This window comes from Martes martes (assembly GCF_963455335.1).
Source record: "Martes martes genome assembly, chromosome: 5".
In the NCBI taxonomy this organism is placed as follows: domain Eukaryota; kingdom Metazoa; phylum Chordata; class Mammalia; order Carnivora; family Mustelidae; genus Martes; species Martes martes.
The window spans coordinates 71298964-71317187 of record NC_137892.1 but is presented as its reverse complement, the minus strand read 5'-3'; the positions used below and the strand labels follow the sequence as shown (position 1 = coordinate 71317187).

General features: G+C 40.7%; 1 protein-coding gene across 2 annotated transcripts in view; it reads left to right on the top strand.

The window, feature by feature from the left end:
- The window catches only part of MAST4 (microtubule associated serine/threonine kinase family member 4), a 170003-nt gene that overhangs the window by 33485 nt on the left and 118294 nt on the right, over positions 1-18224 (top strand). For both annotated transcript variants that reach the window (XM_080805051.1, XM_080805052.1), the window contains exon 2: positions 14729-14817. In XM_080805051.1, coding sequence (XP_080661177.1) covers positions 14729-14817 — 89 coding nt within the window. The remainder of the gene's footprint in view (positions 1-14728; positions 14818-18224) is intronic.

Below are 18224 nucleotides of genomic sequence, written 5' to 3'. Positions count from 1 at the left end.
TTAGTGTCATGTGGGCAAGTCCGTAAGGATCCTTTTCAGTATGGATATTTTACACAGTAGGGTGCTTTCTCTCTATAGCATTGAATTTCTACTTAGAAATGTTGTCATGTGAAGGTCAGATTCCCTAACTTTAATAAACAGGAATCCAGGAACACAATGAACAGGAACTGTGTGAGTCACTGCAGGGAATGCAGAATGAGTTTGGGTTGGTTGCCTGGTGGATATGGTGAAGAGGTGGAGTTGGTGTGTTACTCTTGGAGCTCAGGGTACTTACTTATAAGGGCCAAACCCCAGGCTAGGGACGAATGAGGTCACCTCTTTGAGCACAGGCTGGCCCTAGGAGAAATAGGTGGCCGTGCCTGTGAGAGGCATGCCAGCAACCTTGAGGTTAGTGAAACCAGCCTTCAACTTTTCCTTAGTAACTGATGCTTTCGGGGCACTCCAACCTGTCCAGACTCCTGCCACAGTTACAACAACTCACAGTTCCCTGAAGGCTCTTTCCACGCAGACACGTTCTCACAATTCTGAAAGTCTTAGAGGTCTTTCGGCAGCAAGAATGGGGGAAGATGCCAGACTAAAGGGATAACACCTTGAAAGAATAAATGCCACCAAAAAATCTAAGAATTGGGGTCACAAGTCTATAGAAGTTGTGAATATATGTATCTTTTATAATGAGTTTGTTTTATTTTGAGATGTCTCATTTTGTAAATATTTCAAGTTATGAAAAAGTTTGTCTCAATAGCACAGTCAGTATAGCTTATGAAACACTTTGCACCTTCTGCTGGCCAAAGTCACTTTCTGATGTGTATTACAGTGCGTCCCATCAATCCTTTTCTCCAAAGCCCACGCTCACAGACATGCTTCACATCAGAAATCTGATTTCTTTATTCTCTAATACTGAGTCAGATATCTAGAAAGAGGGAAAGAAAAAAAAAACCTATTAAAGGGAGCATGATCCGGAAGTTTAGATTTAATTTTGAAGTCTGTTAAGAAACAATGGAACAAAAAAATGTGATTCATACATCCTTAAGCACAATTCTTTTCTCTAGTTGTGCCTGTCTAGCCCAGCTGGTTCGGAGAGGGCCAAGGCAGGAGTGCCTGTTTGCCTTGGGTAATCTGTGAATTAGGTCATTGGCCTTTGGATCCTTGATGCTACCCTGTGGAGATGGAAATGTCCACAGGATGACTTCTGACTTGTTTGTCTATGTGAGCCTGGACATCAGGCTATCCATCCATCTAGGTCAGGCTTGCTGCCTCCAGAAAACTCTCACGATCTGGTGTGAAGCTTGATGGCTTGATGTCCCCTCTGTATCTCTGAACATTAGGTTATAGGCACAAAGACCTGGTACTGCCAGGATCCCCTCCATCTCTTTGGCATGCATCTGTAGTTACCAAGCTCACTGTTGGATGCACAGGACCAGAATGCTGAGATACTAATTTACAAGGATAAACATAGTCATTGCTGGGACACCTGGGTGGCTCAGTCGCTTAAGCGTCTGCCTTAGGTTCAGGTCATGATCCCAAGGTCCTGGAGTCGAGTCCCACATCAGGCTCCTTGCTCAGCGGGGAGCCTGCTTCTCCTTCTGCGTTCAGCTCTCCCTGCTTGTGAGCTCTCTCTCTCTGACAGATAAAAAATAAAATCTTGAAAATAAATAAATAAATACAGTCATTATTGAGCTTAGACCCCTCAGAGTTCTTTTTCTCTGTCTTATAGACACTTGCACAAGATAACTGCAAGCACAGGTTCTGAAGGCAGACTGCCTGAATTTGATTCCAGTTCTGCCTCGTACTACTCATGTGATCTTGTCAGAGAAGCCTCTAGACTTCTCAGTTCTTCAGTTTTCACATCTGCTAGATAGGGATGAAAGGAAGTCCCACCTCACAGGATTGTCGTGAAACTTAAACTGTTTCTTGGCACGTATGCAACAGTTGTCAAAGTTAGCAGTTATTATTATTGCTGTTTTTGTTGTTCACGTTTGGGCATACCTCTCCATGAAGCTAGCCAGAAGGTTGCTTGGGGAGGATGGTCGCTACGTGGTTGAAATGATGGATGGCATTGGGCAAAGGGGAACCGATGCACGTGGTTTTGACAGTCCATCTGAAATGGTGAATGGGTGGGGCCCCTTGTACGTCCCTCCACCTTGGCATTGCCAGTTTGAAGCCCTTGGTCAGTGCTTGGATTGATACTTGAACTTGTGATTCCACAGCTTTTGTTTCTCTGTGTTTCTAAAAGCCAACCGATAAACCTTTGTGTTGCTAGGTTTTTTCTGTAACTGTTAGTATTTTCATTTGCTATCATCAAGTCTTGTCGCCTTAGATCTAGCCTCTTTACCTTTTACGTAATCCGTTGTCCTGCCCTTAGAAGTTAATTCTGTGAGTAATCTTAATGCCTCTTGTTCTAAGATCCTTGAGGGAAAGCCTCAGTGCTGCACTGTAGGTACTAAAACATCGACGCGTGAAAGAACATATGCAAGAGACACCAAAACGTCTTATTTGGACAACTCCTGTTTATGAAGCCCTTGCTGTGTGCCATGTGCTGTGATGACAGTTTCTTTACATGCATTATCTCGTTTAATCTCCACCCAGCCCTCTGAGGTAGTTTGTATTCTTATCCCTATTCTACAGGATGGTGAATTGGGGCTTAAGAGGGTTGGAATTGGAAAACCGATCTACCAAGAGCAAGTCCTTACATTTTATAGCATTCCATGAAATCTTAAAAAAGATCTAGCGCTCTCTCTCTCTGGGATAGAATTTTTATACACCCATGTAAGTAGTAGTTAAATGTATTTCTCTGTCTAAAGCAGAGTTCCGACTTTGACAGTACCCTGGTTGTGAGAGACACCTGACCTCCCGTCCTCGGCCCTGTTTACCACTACTTGGTCATGCTGCCTTGGCAGACAGCATGTCATCTTCTAGAGCTACTCTTCCATTGCTCAGCCCACAAATGGCAAGAGCAAGGTGAATTTGCTACCCCACACTGAATACTGGGCAACAAACTCACCAGTCAGCATCATCTGGTATCTCTCCAGCCCTCCTGTCTTTACCAAGAGAATCGATGCCTTGTGGCCGGTTTCATCTTTGCAAAATGAGAGGCCCACTAAGAAAACATCAATGAATACAAATGAGGAGGGAAAAAAAAAAAAGACATTTGTCCAGTTAATGAAAGGAAAACGTGCTTTGACTCCCACCCTCCCACCCCCCACCCACACCCCCACCTCCACCCCCTTTTCACCAAAGTAGGCTATTCTTCCCTCCTTAGAGGGCTCCATCCTTCTTCTATGGGGAAAAAATAGGGGCAGGGTGTGAGTGCTTTAAGTATGGGATGAACACACAACTAATGTTCACATCCATTTGGCAGTTTTCCTGTTGTTTGTCCATCTAGGAAATGTTTTCTTCTACTCCTGCCCATTACCACAGTTTTGACATTCCTGTCATTAACAGAATGTCATTTTGCAAGATACGGAATTAGGCACAGCTAGCAACAAAACATACTGAACAGAAAGTTAATGGCTTTGTGCCGCACGACTTTTCCTCACGGAAGAGACCAAAGTGGAGCTCCGCTGTCGGCCTTACACGTGTGCGTTTGTGTTCTGACTGGAGGCACGTGGACTCGGGGACGGTTCACTCATGGGCAGGCCGTTCTGCCAAATCGTGGTAAATGCAGAATGCTTTAGACCTGGAGTGGTGTTAAATAGTCGTGCTGCTCATCCCGTGTCTGACATACATTTCTGTTGAGTGTCATGAAAGGAGATCAGGTGTTTACAGAAGCAAACTGGCCTCCCTTTTGTGGGTCGGAACCAAGCGGCCCCAAGATCCTCTGAACCAGGAAGAAGGAACAGAGCCTTTGATTTTTTTATGGGTAGTGTTTAGCTCTGTAGCTAAATTACTCTACCAGACTAAAATATATCCACCAAATTAAAAGTGTCTGGGTGTAGCAAGTGAAGCTGAGATTTCATTTCTGGATGGAGATGTCTGGAGTGGGTAAAACAGTATTACATACAACAGTTCAGCTGTTCTATGTATGCCTGAGTAAAATTTGGAAGTAAGAAAATCTTACCATTGAGCTTTCTAAAGGTGTGGAGCATTTCTTAAAAGCGATAAAAGTTAGAGACCAGTAGCTACTGGAGAAAGAAGTTCATAGTAAAACTTTATTGTGGTCTTTCCGGAAAGGCAGATCAGGACATTGGATTTAATGTGATGAGTTTACTCTGGTTTGGTACTGCTGACGCTTTCTAAGGCTTTTTTAAAAATTTATTTCCTCATCATTGGCCAACTGAGAATAGTTCAATGTTATTAAATTAAATTGATTAACAGTAACTTTTGTAGTTGGACTTTGCACTTGGTTTTCTGCCCCTTAGGGAAAAATGTATCAAGTCATAACTTTCATCCATATTGAGTATGAAACGTGGGAACTTAAAAAAAATAGTTAAGTCACAAAGTAGCCCACCCCCCTTCTGCTGCAACACACACACACACACACACACACACACACACACGAAGCGGAAGTTTAGGGAAACACTGGTTTGTGTTTGTATTTTGTTTATTCTTTCTTCTCCCCAGTAGGTCTGTAGACTTAACCTTTGGTCCCTGTCTGCAGCTGCCCTGGGAACAACCAAAGGCTTGCGTGAGTCTCAAAAGTATTTGATCCTGGCCTTTCACCCAGTTATGGAACCAGGGCCACCGCCCCCCAACCTGTCTCTCTTTGCCAGTCTGATAGCTGAGCCATAGGTGGGCGCAGCCAGGTGATAGCAGCTCTTCAGCTTTGCAGGATCGATGACACCATAGATTTGAATGACTCCATACAGTGTTTTGGCCAGATCACCCTTGGAGCAGTTTCCCAAGATACAGCACATGTCTTTCAACTCCTAGATCAAAATTAATCGCCTTGCCCTCCCAACATTCTCTTCACACCCTCATCCCAGGTAGGAACAATCTTTACTTTGTGTCTTCCATGTAAGGTTTGAGCTTTTGTGTCCTCCCTGAGGAATCATAAGTTCACAAGTCTTCTGTGTCTCATTGTTGACTTTCCTAGCCCTCAGCTGTCCTTATTCAGATAGATAGAAGTCTCAGGATTTCTGAGGGGCATGTGGGCTAGATACCTCCTAGATTTGTTGCAGTTAAATTGCACTAAAAATTTTTTCTCGGGTTCCCCCCCCCACTTGAATTACTTTTTACTTCTAACATTTTTAGCAGTTCAGCGCACCCTGCTTCTATAAATACCCCTGTCACTACCAGCTCCTCTTTGACTTTGAGCATCATGTTAAGCCTCTTATAATTCCACCAATTATCCCATTGTAATTTTAATCAAAACAACATGTTATGTAGGTTGTTCCAGTAAGATGTGTCATACCATAGATTCAGCCCCACAGTCCCATTAGTTTTTTGTGTTTTCTCAGTTATACATGGCTTTGATCAATGAGGTAGTATTAGACTATATTATATCATCTTGGATCAGTTGAATCTTACAAGCGACACTATGTCCTCCAAGTTAAATTATAAACTTAAAGACTGGAAATATCTTCAGCAAAGATTCAGTAAATATTTTTGAGTGATTAAAGTTAATTAACTAAGGATTAATCATTCAAAAATACTTACTGAATCTTTACTGAAATAATTTTTATTTTCTGCATTCTGGGTACCCAAACAGATTCGCTAGTATATAAAATACAATGTTTGGTGTCAAGGAACTCATCCCCCCTTCTAGATTATAACCTCCATGTAGAATACCCAGTTATGTTTACTGAACAAATGAGTGACTCCAGGCTGGATACTCTGCTTGCCAGGATCCCTCTGAAACAGTGTGGTGAATGTCAGCCCCCCATCAGCTGAGTGGCCCACATACGACATTAGAGCTCACCATGTCAGCCACGAAGAAATAGCTGCGTTGCTATGTCTTGTTTTCAGGCAGTCAGAAAACAGACTAAAAAGAAAGAGGATGTAAGAATATTTTATGCCAGGCAGATCTCTGAGATGAAGGGATTATTTAGAGAAAACCTATGAAATGGAAGGACAATTTGCCATGCATGGTATATACTATCAAATTCTAGTGCTTATTATTTATGGAAATAGGTCTCAAAGCTGATTGGGATTCTGTGTCACACTTGAAATAGCAACACATTTTGTTTTGTACCTGTCTTTCAGATTCTGCCCTTAGAAGTCAGTTATCTGTGAATTATTCTTATCTCATTTATACTTGAAACACTTGGAGAATGTTTTCTTCATGTTCTTATCTCTCATAGTAGTTTGTTTGTGGGAAAGGACATTCCAATGCTATCTGTTACACCGAATAGTGTCTTCTAATATCCTCTCTTCCTCTATGAAGACAGAAAATTGGGCCAGACTTCTTTACGGGTTATCTTAAAGGATTAGATATATGTCCAAGAAGTACTGTATACAGTAATATATATTTTTTCTTGTTGATTTTCCTGAGAATTTTTCAAAGCTTGGGAGGCCTATGCCTTCTTCTAGATATGTAATCAGCCCCAATTTTTTGCTCATAGGTGAAAATAGTGTGAGCCATTCATTTCCATTATAATTAATGCCTTGAAAAAGGAGTTTTTCCACTAATGGAAAAGTTAAGTTTGAGTATCCAGCCGATAACATCAGTTGTAGTCATTATTGCATTCCCTGAATGACTGTGGGAACTAGGTCATGGTGTTGGTGCAATTACGCTGAGGCTGGTAGCACTCAGGCTGGTTGTCCTCACACGACGGGCACTGGCTCTTTCTCCTGTTGTTTGGTGCTGTACAAGACAGCATGGACTGGCATCATGCTTGCATTGAGTTTGGGAGCCATTTTTGATAAAATTAGTTTTTTAAATAAAATATTGTAAACTATAATCACAGGAGTTGATGAGCACATCAGCTTAACTTCCTAACTGGCCTCTTGACTTCCTCCTCTTTAGACAAAGGTCACATTATGTTCGGAACCTTCCAGCACCATTCCTTTTCACCTGGGCTAGAAAGTGAGACTTCACACTCTGGCCTCGCAAGCTGCTACAGATCTGTCCCTGCCCTCTCTCCACTACCTCTTTGGCCGCTTGCTGCTGGCTCACTCAGCTCCTGTCTCAGGGCCTTTGCTTCTCTTTGTGAATGCTGGTTGCCTCCTCTTTCCGGTCTCAGTCACTCCTCACCTCTCCAAGAGGCCTTTCCTGACCACCTCTGTACAACCGCGATGGCCCACATCAGCACTCCCCACTCCCTGTCCCACTTCCTACGTTCTTTTCCTCCATTGCCATCTCTCTCACCATAAATGTCCTCACCATCTCCCATAGTATGTATAAATTGTACTCATTTCCTGTGTTTACGGTCTGCTTCTTTCTCCAGAAAGGAAGCCCCTGGAGGGTAGCAGGGATTTTTACTAGTTAGAGTATATCTAGCATGTATTAGGGACTCAAAAAGTAATTTGTTGAATGAATTACTGAGAGCCTAGGAGGACTGATTTACATCAGAAGGACGCAAATCTTCTGGGAGAAGACAATAGTGTGAATGCAGAAGTGAAGATGGGGACAGAGCAGCCTCTGAAGGAATAAGCAGGATTTGGGGGAAGGTGTCCACAGATTTTAAGGAAGATTTGCTTTATGGTGCTTAATATAATTTTTCTTTCAAAATACAGCCTCAAAGATACTTCCCAAGGCTTTTGCATTCTGATTTGCCAACATGTAGAAGTGATCTTTTCGTGTTGTAGAAAAGGAAAAAGAAATGTCCATGATATATATAATTTCAGTGTGTTTTAAGAATTCCAAAATTTGCTTCAAGTGAATAATCTAAAAAAGGAATGCATTAGACCCATATATTTATGTTGCCATGGTTAAATCTCAAAAATACATGTTGAGTGAAAAAAGTAAGTTGCAGAATACCTATAATTTATAGTATGAGCTAAAGTGTAATTTATACAAAAGTCAAAAAACACGACTGTCGTAGAAATATAAAATGACCGTATGTTAAAGATTTTATTTGTTACTAATTAATGAGGGTAGCAGTAACCTATTAAAAAAGATTAAAGGATTGTGAAAAACACACACACACATACACATATAATAGGAGTGATGACATGAATTTGCCGGTAGGTGCAGAACTGGTTAATATCTTGTAGGACAGTGCTATTAAGTGTTCAGGATCATCTCTCCATGGAGATTATGAGTTATGTCCGTACTATACAAAACTCATTTGCATTTTGTGAACAAGAATCCCTGCCTTACTACCAGTTTTCTACAATTTAACTTCTCCCCCTACAGAGTTTTAAAATAGTCTAGTCAGGGGCGCCTGGGTGGCTCAGCAGGTTAAGCCGCTGCCTTCGGCTCAGGTCATGATCCTGGGGTCCTGGGATCGAGCCCCGCATCGGGCTCCTTGCTCAGTGGGGAACCTGTTTCTCTCTGCCTCTGCCTGCCTCTCTGCCTACTTGTGCTCTCTGTCTCTCTGTCAAATAAATAAATAAAATCTTTAAAAATAAAATAAAATAGTCTAGTCAATAGAAAGACCATGGAAGCTGTCCATTCTTAGAGAATCAGGTAGTCCCCGGGGGGGGGGGGGGGTCTATTCTATAAAGCCTAACGAGCCTTTGAAAGGCAAGCCATTCATCCCTTTTGTGCAGTCATTTTTGTCATTTCTTCCTGGTATGAGAAACCACTAGTGAAGCTGTGAACACGTACAGAGGTGTTGTTCATCTGATGCATGTGTGTGTGGTCAAGTTCCAAAAAAAGTATAAGCCACAATTTTTAGTAGTTCTCTGGTTGGGGAGTGGAAAATATTGATTGGTTTGCATGTCCAAGAGTATACTTCCCCCTATCTCTACTATGTGGTTAGGAACAAATAGGACAAAGTGATATAGTTCTTCATGCCAAGCGGTAGAGATTATTATTTTTCTGTATTTTCTCTATTTTTAAAACATCTTAGACAAAAGAAAAATAAATGTATCACTCTTTTTTCTCCCTTGGTGTAGCCCGTTCATTGTACAGCGAGGGAAACTGAAGCCGGCCTGGTTTATAACATGTAGTCAGCTGAACCCCATGAGCTGGACCGTTTGTCTCCCAGTCATGCCCACTTTCCTCCCCTGGAGCTTTCCTTTTCATTGAAGGAATATTCAAATGTTCTGATTCTATTAAGGTATTCAGAATAACAGATGTTCACATCCAGTAAAGCTTTGGTCTTTAATTGGTCTACTGTGCATATTTATCCTATTTTTCATCAAGATGAACTAATAAATTACAACCTAGCATCTGAGTTCCTGGGACCCTCCCCATGCAGTCCACTGCATGATCACTGCCCTTCAGTCATGGCTGTTCATACGTCATCCTGAGCTTTGGCCTCTCAAATCAGCTCGGAATTTTAGAAATTACTGCCTGTTGGGGTTTCCCCTCTGCCGTGTGTCTTGCTATGGTCAGATGTGATGAGTATTCATGTCTCAAAATGAATGTAATTTAAAATGAAGCTGGAGCGCAGCTACTCAGAACAGTTGCAAAAGGCTATAGTCTGGTGGGCCTTCCACTTTTATACACCTGGTTGGGGATAATTAACAGGTTCTTTGGCCAGGAGAGATGTGACAGATTCAGATGTGAAAGGTTTGCAGGTCCCGCCAAGCCCTTCATTGGAACCCTCAGCATAAGGACAACCTGCGCAGATAAAGAATATTATTGCTTTGGACCCAAAATATGTACACCACATTCCTCTTCTCTCCTTTGCAAGGCGGCCCACATACAACTCTAACCTCACTTTTGAGTCAGGCCTGACTTAGATGGTAAAATGCAGGCTCATTCGGTTGGACATCTGCCTTCGGCTCAGGTCATGATCACAGGGTCCTGGGATCGAGCCCTGCATTGGGCTCCCTGCTCAGTGGAGAGTCTCCTCTCTCTCTTGCTCTCCCTCTGCGTGCTCTCTCTCTCTCTCTCTCTCAAATAAATAAAAAAAAAAAACTTTGAATAAAATAAATAAAAATAAGATACAGGATCTGTCTCTTTATCTTCCTGGCAAGTGGGAGGCTCCGTTGGTGTTCGTTAGGAAATGGACCAGCTCCTTGTAGAATGCTCTGTGATAGGAACAGTGAACTCGGAGCAGGAGGGGTGCCCTGTGCAATCCTCACTTCACCTGCCAGAGCCAAAAACCAGGCAGACAAAACACTTTTTTTGTGCTGGCCTGGTGTCACCCTACAGTATGTCCACACCCCGTGCCCATCTAGCTGTGACGTTCCTCCAGGTCATTCTGTCTCTCCTTGCCTTGCCTCCCAGCCCCACCCACCCTGAAGTACTTCCATTGTCTTTCCACTTCCCATTCTTCTCAGATCGCAGGTCCACGGTCAGCAGTATTTGTTGTACTGTGTGCGTGTTGCATGTGTATAGTTCGTGCATGGGTGGAGGAACCAAAGGAATGAAGTAAAGAGAAGTACTCTCTCGGCATCATCATTCTCTGTCCTGGTCTACTGTTTGCCTTGGTCTCAGGTTGTCTCTGGCTGCTGCTTGGGCTCAGTTCCGATTTTGCAAGTAAAGAATCTGTGTCATTGCGTCACCTTCCAAACTGATGGCACAAAGTGCGCATGTGCTGCAGAGGCAGCATGCCTCCCTGTGTTGCTTCAGGCAGAGAACCAAAGAGGCGAATGTGCCTCTTTGGGTATTCCTGTGTTTGGCTCCCACATCCAAGCAGAGTCAGGGGAAAGGGCTTCCATTCCCTTCTGAAGAGTGGAGCGGAGAGAATGCACTATGGGATGCAGAGCTGAAACTTGAGTGTATGACCGTTCTTCAGTTTGACTTCTGCAGTCCTATGACCTTTGTTCCAAAGGCCAAAAACTGGAGACAATTCTACCAAGCTTAGACGAGGATCAGTTTTAAACAAGTTGAGTTTTCTGCTGCGGTAGAAGTGGTAGTTCTGTCTTACCTGGCAGGACATCCCCTGTTTTTTCCTGGGATGACCCTGCCTGAGAAAAAGCAAAGAAGGCTAAATGGACTCAGTCATGCTAGGGATAAGGAATGAACCTGGATTTTGTCCATGGGGCAGCGTATCTATCTCCTCTTTCTTCACTTTATGGATTAAATGAGTGTGGCATAGTCACCTCCATGTGGGGAGCTCATTTTGTGTTTGGATGCCATGAGCCTCTCCTTACACCTGCAGGACAACCTGGAGGAATAAATGATGACCACAGAGGTCCACTCAGCATTTTGTACCCATGTCATCACTGTGGGCAGTGCCAGGTGCAGTGGCAGTGTAGATAGTGAATGCTCATGGGTCCTGCCAGCGAAAAAGTGTTTTACTATGGGTTAAAAATCAGATTTTTTTTTAATTCATTTTTTTTAACTAGGCTCCACCCACAACGTGGAGCTCAGTGTGGGGCTTGAACTCACGGCCCTGAGATCAAGACCTGAGTTGAGCTCAAGAGTCGGGCACAACTGACTGAGCCACTCAGGTGCCCCTAAAACCAGATTTTAATTCATTCATTGGGAACCAGGTACCTAGATGTCAGAGATAGTGGAAGCAAGCTGTATTGAGATTGGATGAATGCCATTGTCCCCCACCCGTGGAAAGTTGTCTACAGAATATCACAGAGGACCCCAGGATTTGATTTGATTTGATTTTTTTAAAGATTTTATTTATTTATCTCTTTGAGAGAGGGAGAATGAGAGAGAGAGAGAGAGAGAGAGCATGAGAGGGGAGAGGTCAGAGGGAGAAGCAGAATCCCCGCCGAGCAAGGAGCCCGATATGGGACTCAACCTCGGGCCTCCGGCTAGGATCATGACCTGAGCCAAAGCCAGTTGCCTAAACAATTGAGCCACCCAGGCGCCGGGACCCCAGGATTTTAAAAACACTAATATTATATTTGATGTATGTGTGTGTGTGTGTATATATATATATACATATAAATATACACACATACACATATATATACACATACATATACAATATATATACAGATATTGCATATATATTACATATATATGTATACACACATATGTATATATAATGTATGTATACATATATATGTATTTACATATATAACATATATATACATATATTAGATATAATATTACATTATATATATATATATATATCAAGAATTAGGTATTTTGGGGTTAAATACAGTATAAAATTCCTCTTTACCCTAAGGATTTTAGCAATAAATAAATTTATTTGTGAGGCCAAGACACTACTTCATGAGTACGGAGATTTTATACATAGGAATCTGTATTTTTATAAAGTCTGGTTTTGTGTTTCATGTTTAAAAGCTTCCTGTTTGATTGTTGAGAGATTCAAGTCTCTTTAATTTTAATACTGCCTCTACCTTCATGCTCAAGATCATAGAGAGGTTAGAGAAGACCATTTCAACTTTGATTGTTCATAGCATTTGTCAATAAGATATGTCTCTGATTATTTAAGGTTTTGTATAAAATGTTCCCTGTGCCTTGTTTTTAACTTTTTTCTTCTTCCCATATTCATAGATGAAGAATCCTTTTTTCTTTTGCTCTAAATTGTATTCATAATCATTAGTTTGTAAAGATGACTGTCTTTTTAGAGAGTAGGCAAAGGGTGAATGTAATATAAACTTAATCATATTTTTATACTTTGTATTTTAATATTTTTTACAGTGAGCAAACAAGTGTATTCTATTTCCAGGTTTTATTTAGACATTTCTTTGTGTGGGTTTTTTTTTTTTTTTTTTTAGTCACATTTTTAGAATCAGAACTTTCCTGCCTTTTCTTGGTAGGCTTTAAGTAACTGACATAATTTTAAAAATTTCTTTTGTTTTTCTTTGTTTTAAATTTAAATCATTGTCTATTTATTTTGCCCATAGTAGTGTACTAGTCATTCTATATGTTTGTTGGAAAGATTCAATTTTTTAAGGTTTTCTTCAAGAAATACCATTTTTTAGATTTTTAAGTTCTTATGTTTCACCAGTATCCCTCATTAGGTTACTATTTCTATTGATTTACATTTCTTACTGAAAATTTTATTTATGTATATAAACATTAGTAATTGAATGTCAAGAGAAAATCTTCATAAGTGATTTAGATCAAATACTAAATGTAAAAAATAATATAGCCATCTATCTAGCAGTTAACTCATCTTTCAGTTAATTTGGTTAAATTAAATAACTTGGCTGAGATTTCCATGGTATAAATCTGTCATTTTTAATTTCTTTTATTAACATTAACAAGTTGATATGTTTACTATTCCTGAATTGGAATGAAAGAAGACATCAATTTGAATTAACACTAACTAAATTATAAAGTATCTTTTTAAAACAATCATACTATCTGATTTAATGATTATGAATTTTGAATTTAATAGGTCATATATAGTTCTTGATAGATGAGTTGATAGTATCACAGTCCACCTTTATAATTAAGTATCAAGGGTCTATCCTTAATCAGCAATTCTTTAAGGCTGACTAAACATGATCTTAATTACACTCACAGAAATGCTAAGGGATGTTGATTGTTCCAGTAAGGAAAATAAAATGATGCAGCCTGACCTTAACAAATTATAAATAAGGGAATGTTGACAAATGATAATAAGCAGCAAACTTTTAAGGGAGAGAATTGGTTCCCAAGTCAATATTGCTGAAAGAAATTGAGTTTGGTCTTTAAATGTATTATTTGAATATTGAGAAATGTTCCTTTCAAATATTCTGTGCAAACTCTCAAATATGTCCATGGTATCTAATTTGGAAGTCAGGTGAAAACTTCTCTTTGAAGCACCTGTTATAACAGGTATATTCTGAATTCAAGAAGAGATTATGATAAACCTTCAGTGGTAGTTGAGGGCAGCCCAAGTGTAGAAGGATAGAATGACAGTGCCCTGAACCTTATTATAGGTGAATTCAGTGAGGTAACCTGCTGGCTTTTACTCCCCTTTTCCTCACTGCTTTACTGCTAATAGAAAATGCAGTTCCAGTCTGCACTGAAGGAAAAGTACATGAAGGGGAGATAATTTTTGCATCATCATCAGCCAGTTTTGTGTTTATCTTATTCTTTGCTGCTTGTGAGAGTTATCTGCAAATCCAAATACGTATTTTATAACTTGGTCCAGGCAGAAACAGGGAAAAGTAGTTGCCCTTTGCCCAAATGTAGCAGGTTGTTTCTATTGAGTGGGTACCCAGGATAAAAAGAGTAGGTAGTGTGCCTTTGGCAAAAGGCTTTCGCTATTACTGTAATACCAACTGGGGTCCGTTTTTATGATTCCAAAATATTTACCTTAATGAGGAATTTGAATGGAGTTTTCAAGATGAAAAATGAATCAGTAGTGAAATACATCTTGGGCATCGGCTGCTCTATTGACAAAAGGCACAAATAGGAAATTTGTCTAAATAATTAGATTTTTAATTAGTGCATCATTGTAAGATGAATGTCATTGCGCTTCACTGCATGTAATTTTGTATTAGAAATTTCATGTCAACAGAGATGCTACCTGTGGTTTGCTGATTTGAATCATTAATTTATTACTTGGGTGTATGGCATGTCACCTATTTACAGTCGGGAGCAGAAAGAAGGCATTTAATTACAACTTCACTGGTGGTGAAACATATTGATGGTGTTATGCAATATGAATACATTATATTTTCTAATATTCAGGGGGCAATCACCCCTCAAATATTAGTGAGTGCATATTAACTTGCAAAGCTTTAAGCCACAGCCCGAGCAGATAGGTTGCTGAAACTCTAGTATCTGTGTATATGGAATATACCTGGACATTAGTGACGTTATATGTGCTTTTTAAAACTTTGATTTTGTTTTTCCTTTTCACAGTTGCCGAACAAGCAACCGGAAAAGCTTGATAGGCAATGGACAGTCACCAGCATTGCCTCGACCACACTCACCTCTCTCTGCTCATGCAGGTAACGACTTACCCTTTCTTGAGTTCTGCCTTCCTTCTTCTTGCTGGTTCTTAAAATAATCCAAGCATTTTGAAATTCAGGTGTGTCTTTCCCGCTTATCTTGGTTTTCCTTTTGTTTTATTAGTACTTTGTTATTTCTGATAAGTTAGCCCAAACCTCATCCTCTCTGTTTCCAAGTGTTTGGACACTGAGATTGAGAACTTTTTTTATATGGAATCCTTTTTCAGTTATTGATTTCTCCATTTCTAAATCTGTGGATCATGCAAGACAGGTTTCCATGTTGGGATTATCTCTGGGGAAAGCAGATGTGTTAGTTCACATGAAGAGGACCAGTGTTCAGAACTCTAGGGAAGGAAAAATACCCTTTTCCCTGCCCTTTTAAGTTCTCCACTGGGAACCTCCTAACCCAAGACAGATTTACAAGAGAAGAGCAAACACATTTATTTAATGAAGATTTCTGTGACACAGGAGCCTTCATGAGGGAATGGAAACCCAGAGACATGGTTGACCTGAGTGAATTGATGCTAGGTTTGAGGAAGAGTGAAAAGTTGTGCAAGGACAGGGCAGAAATGAGCTAACTCTAGTAAACCAGGGCAAATTGAGCAAGAGCTGTACATTCACAATCCTCTATCCATTGTTTTCAGGAATCAAGACGCTCCTTTGCTTTAGGTGCAGATCCACAGAACCTTCCTGCACATGCCATTTCTCCTATTTCTTCAGCTTAAAACACTGTTGGTCAGGATGCCATATTTTGAGGCCACGTGTCTTAACCTCCTTCAGAACCATTCAGCATTTATTCTCCCTAAAGTTGAACTTACCCATTACTTACATTCCCTGTTACAAATAATACTGCTAGTAACAGTCTAGGATGTATCTTCTCTAGTATGTGTGCAAGAGTTTATCTCAGGTTTTGCCTGGAAATGGCAGATATAACTTATTTATTACATCTATAATCATTATAGGGACAGTGAAGATTAAGATATGAGTCCTTGGCCTCAAGTACCAATTATAAGCAAGGTATAGCCATATTAGAAAAACTGTGTACTGAAGATTATTGTGAATGTTGGGTTTTTTTTTCCTCTTGGTTTTGTGGTTTTTTGTTTTTTGTTATTTTTAATTATCCGTGATGTTGCAAGGAAGAGAAGGGTTGATTCCAACCAGGAAAGTATGGGAGAGTTTGAAGGAGCCACTTAGTCAGGATGCTGAAAACTAAGCAAGACTCGGGCTGGTAGAAATGGGGTGAGAGAAGGGGAATTACCAGTGTGGCTGGAGTGGAGCATGCTTGTTGGATTGTAAGAAAACATGAAGGTGGAAAAAGAGGTGAAAGAGAGTACAGGGGACTTGGATTTTGATTGCCTTTCAAGTATTTGAGGAGGATCTGTGTTTTGAGAAGCTGTCTTAAGGATTGTGAAGGATGACGGGTGGAAAGGATGGATGACTAAGCCCTAAGTCATTGTACTCTGGTAGACGCTCTAACCCCAGTGGGCTTTCAGATGATACTCATTTCCTGTTTAAAAATAGGGCTCTGACTCTTTCCTGAAGGCAACCCTTTTGCTCAGGGGTTGCGTTCAAATTGAGATTGGGAGTTAACAATAACAGGTTTGGGGAGAAGAAACGAGAGAGAGAGAGATAGTTGCCCCTTTGGAACAAAACGTTATTTTCTCTTTAGTAATAAAAGATGGCAAAGCAAAAAAGGTAAAACAAGAGTTGATAAAATTATGATACTAAAGCAAGACCACTGAAGTTCAAAAATACCATTCTTAGGTAGAACTTGAGAGAAACTCTTGCACGTATACACAACAGGGCATGGTCTAGACTCTTCGTAGCCACACTTTAATAGCTAAACATCTGAAGCCACCTAAGTAGCTTTCGATTGAAAAATGGGTTAATGAGTTGTGGCATAGTCATCACAGAACACTGTGCACAAAGGAAGTATTAACACTGAGCCTGTCTGCATGGACGCAACTCTGAGAGTGTTGGACAGCAAAAGCCAACTTGCAAAAAAAGTTGGTTGAAACCATTCATGTAAGCTTAGCATGAAGCTATAAAGAGTATTTTGTTTAGGGATACACACATATACTCTTAAACATGTATATATATTTCTTTTAAGAGCCTAAAGGAAAACATAATCCTTTTAAAGACAGATTTCATGGTAGTAATTACCTCTGAGAAGGTGTGAGGGAGATATCGCTGGGGGAGGGGGAAGCAGTTGATAATAGTGGATTTCCAAAGCTCCTTGATGACCACCCAGCTCCTTCTGTCATTACTGTTTATACCGTGGTGATGTATATTTACACTATCATCAGAACAGTGAAAGGTGACAGAGGGGCAAACAAGGCCAAATACTTATTTGGAGATGGAATTCTTTTTTTTTAAAGAGTTGCAGTCTTGGGGTGCCTGGGTGGCTCAGTCGGTTGAGCCACTGCCTTCGGCTCGGGTCATGATCTCAGGGTCCTGGGATCGAGTCCCACATCGGGCTCCTTGCTCAGTGGGGAGCCTGCTTCTCTCTCTGCCTGCCTCTCTGCCTGCTTGTGTGTTGTCTCTCTCTCTGTCAAATAGATAAATAAATAAAATCTTAAAAAAAAAAAAAAAGAGTTGCAGTCTTATTTTTTTAGAGAGAGAACAAATGCACATGTAGGGCGGTGGGGGAGGGCAGAGGGAGAAGGAGACAGAGAATCTCAGACTACACACCCAGCGTGGGGCCTGAGCAGGGCTCGTTCTCATGACCCCGAGATCATGACCTGAGCTGAAGTCAAGAGTTGGACGCTCGAGCACCTGAGCTACCCAGATGCCCCTGGAATTGTTTCTTTACATTCATCCTGAAGAGTTGTGGCAATATATACAAGTGCTAAGTGCATCATGAATTTTATTTCTTATGTGTAATTCAATAGCGATTAAAAACTTCAATCCTACTCCTCTCTGTAGTGTTCTGTAGTAATTGTACCTTAGTTTATGTGCCCACTGATGAGTCTTTTATTGCTGTGATTTTCTTCAGTGCTAATATTGAGAGTAGAGAAAATGTGGTGAAGACTTTAATGATCCTTTTAATTATTTTTCTTTTTCTCTATGTAGACTTAGCTTGAATTCTTTTCTCTTCAGACATAATCAAAGGAGTGGGCAGAGAGAAGCCTGTCTGTCAGGTTCTGACAGCATTTTCCCTCAGGTCGAAGAGCCAGCAGGTTTTTATTTGCTCAGAACCTGTAGAACTCTGTCAGACTTAATTTGTGAGCCATGGTATTTACCACAATCTGGTAGTTTCCTATTTATGTATAATAAGAGGAGGAAAATGTAAATTAAGTAAAGACCAGTCCTCCTGTCTTGATGATGGTAAATGCCTGCCCACTCACCTTGCCTCATTGCCTCTTCCCTCCCGTTGCTGTCTTCTGTGTCATGTGTTTGAGACAAAG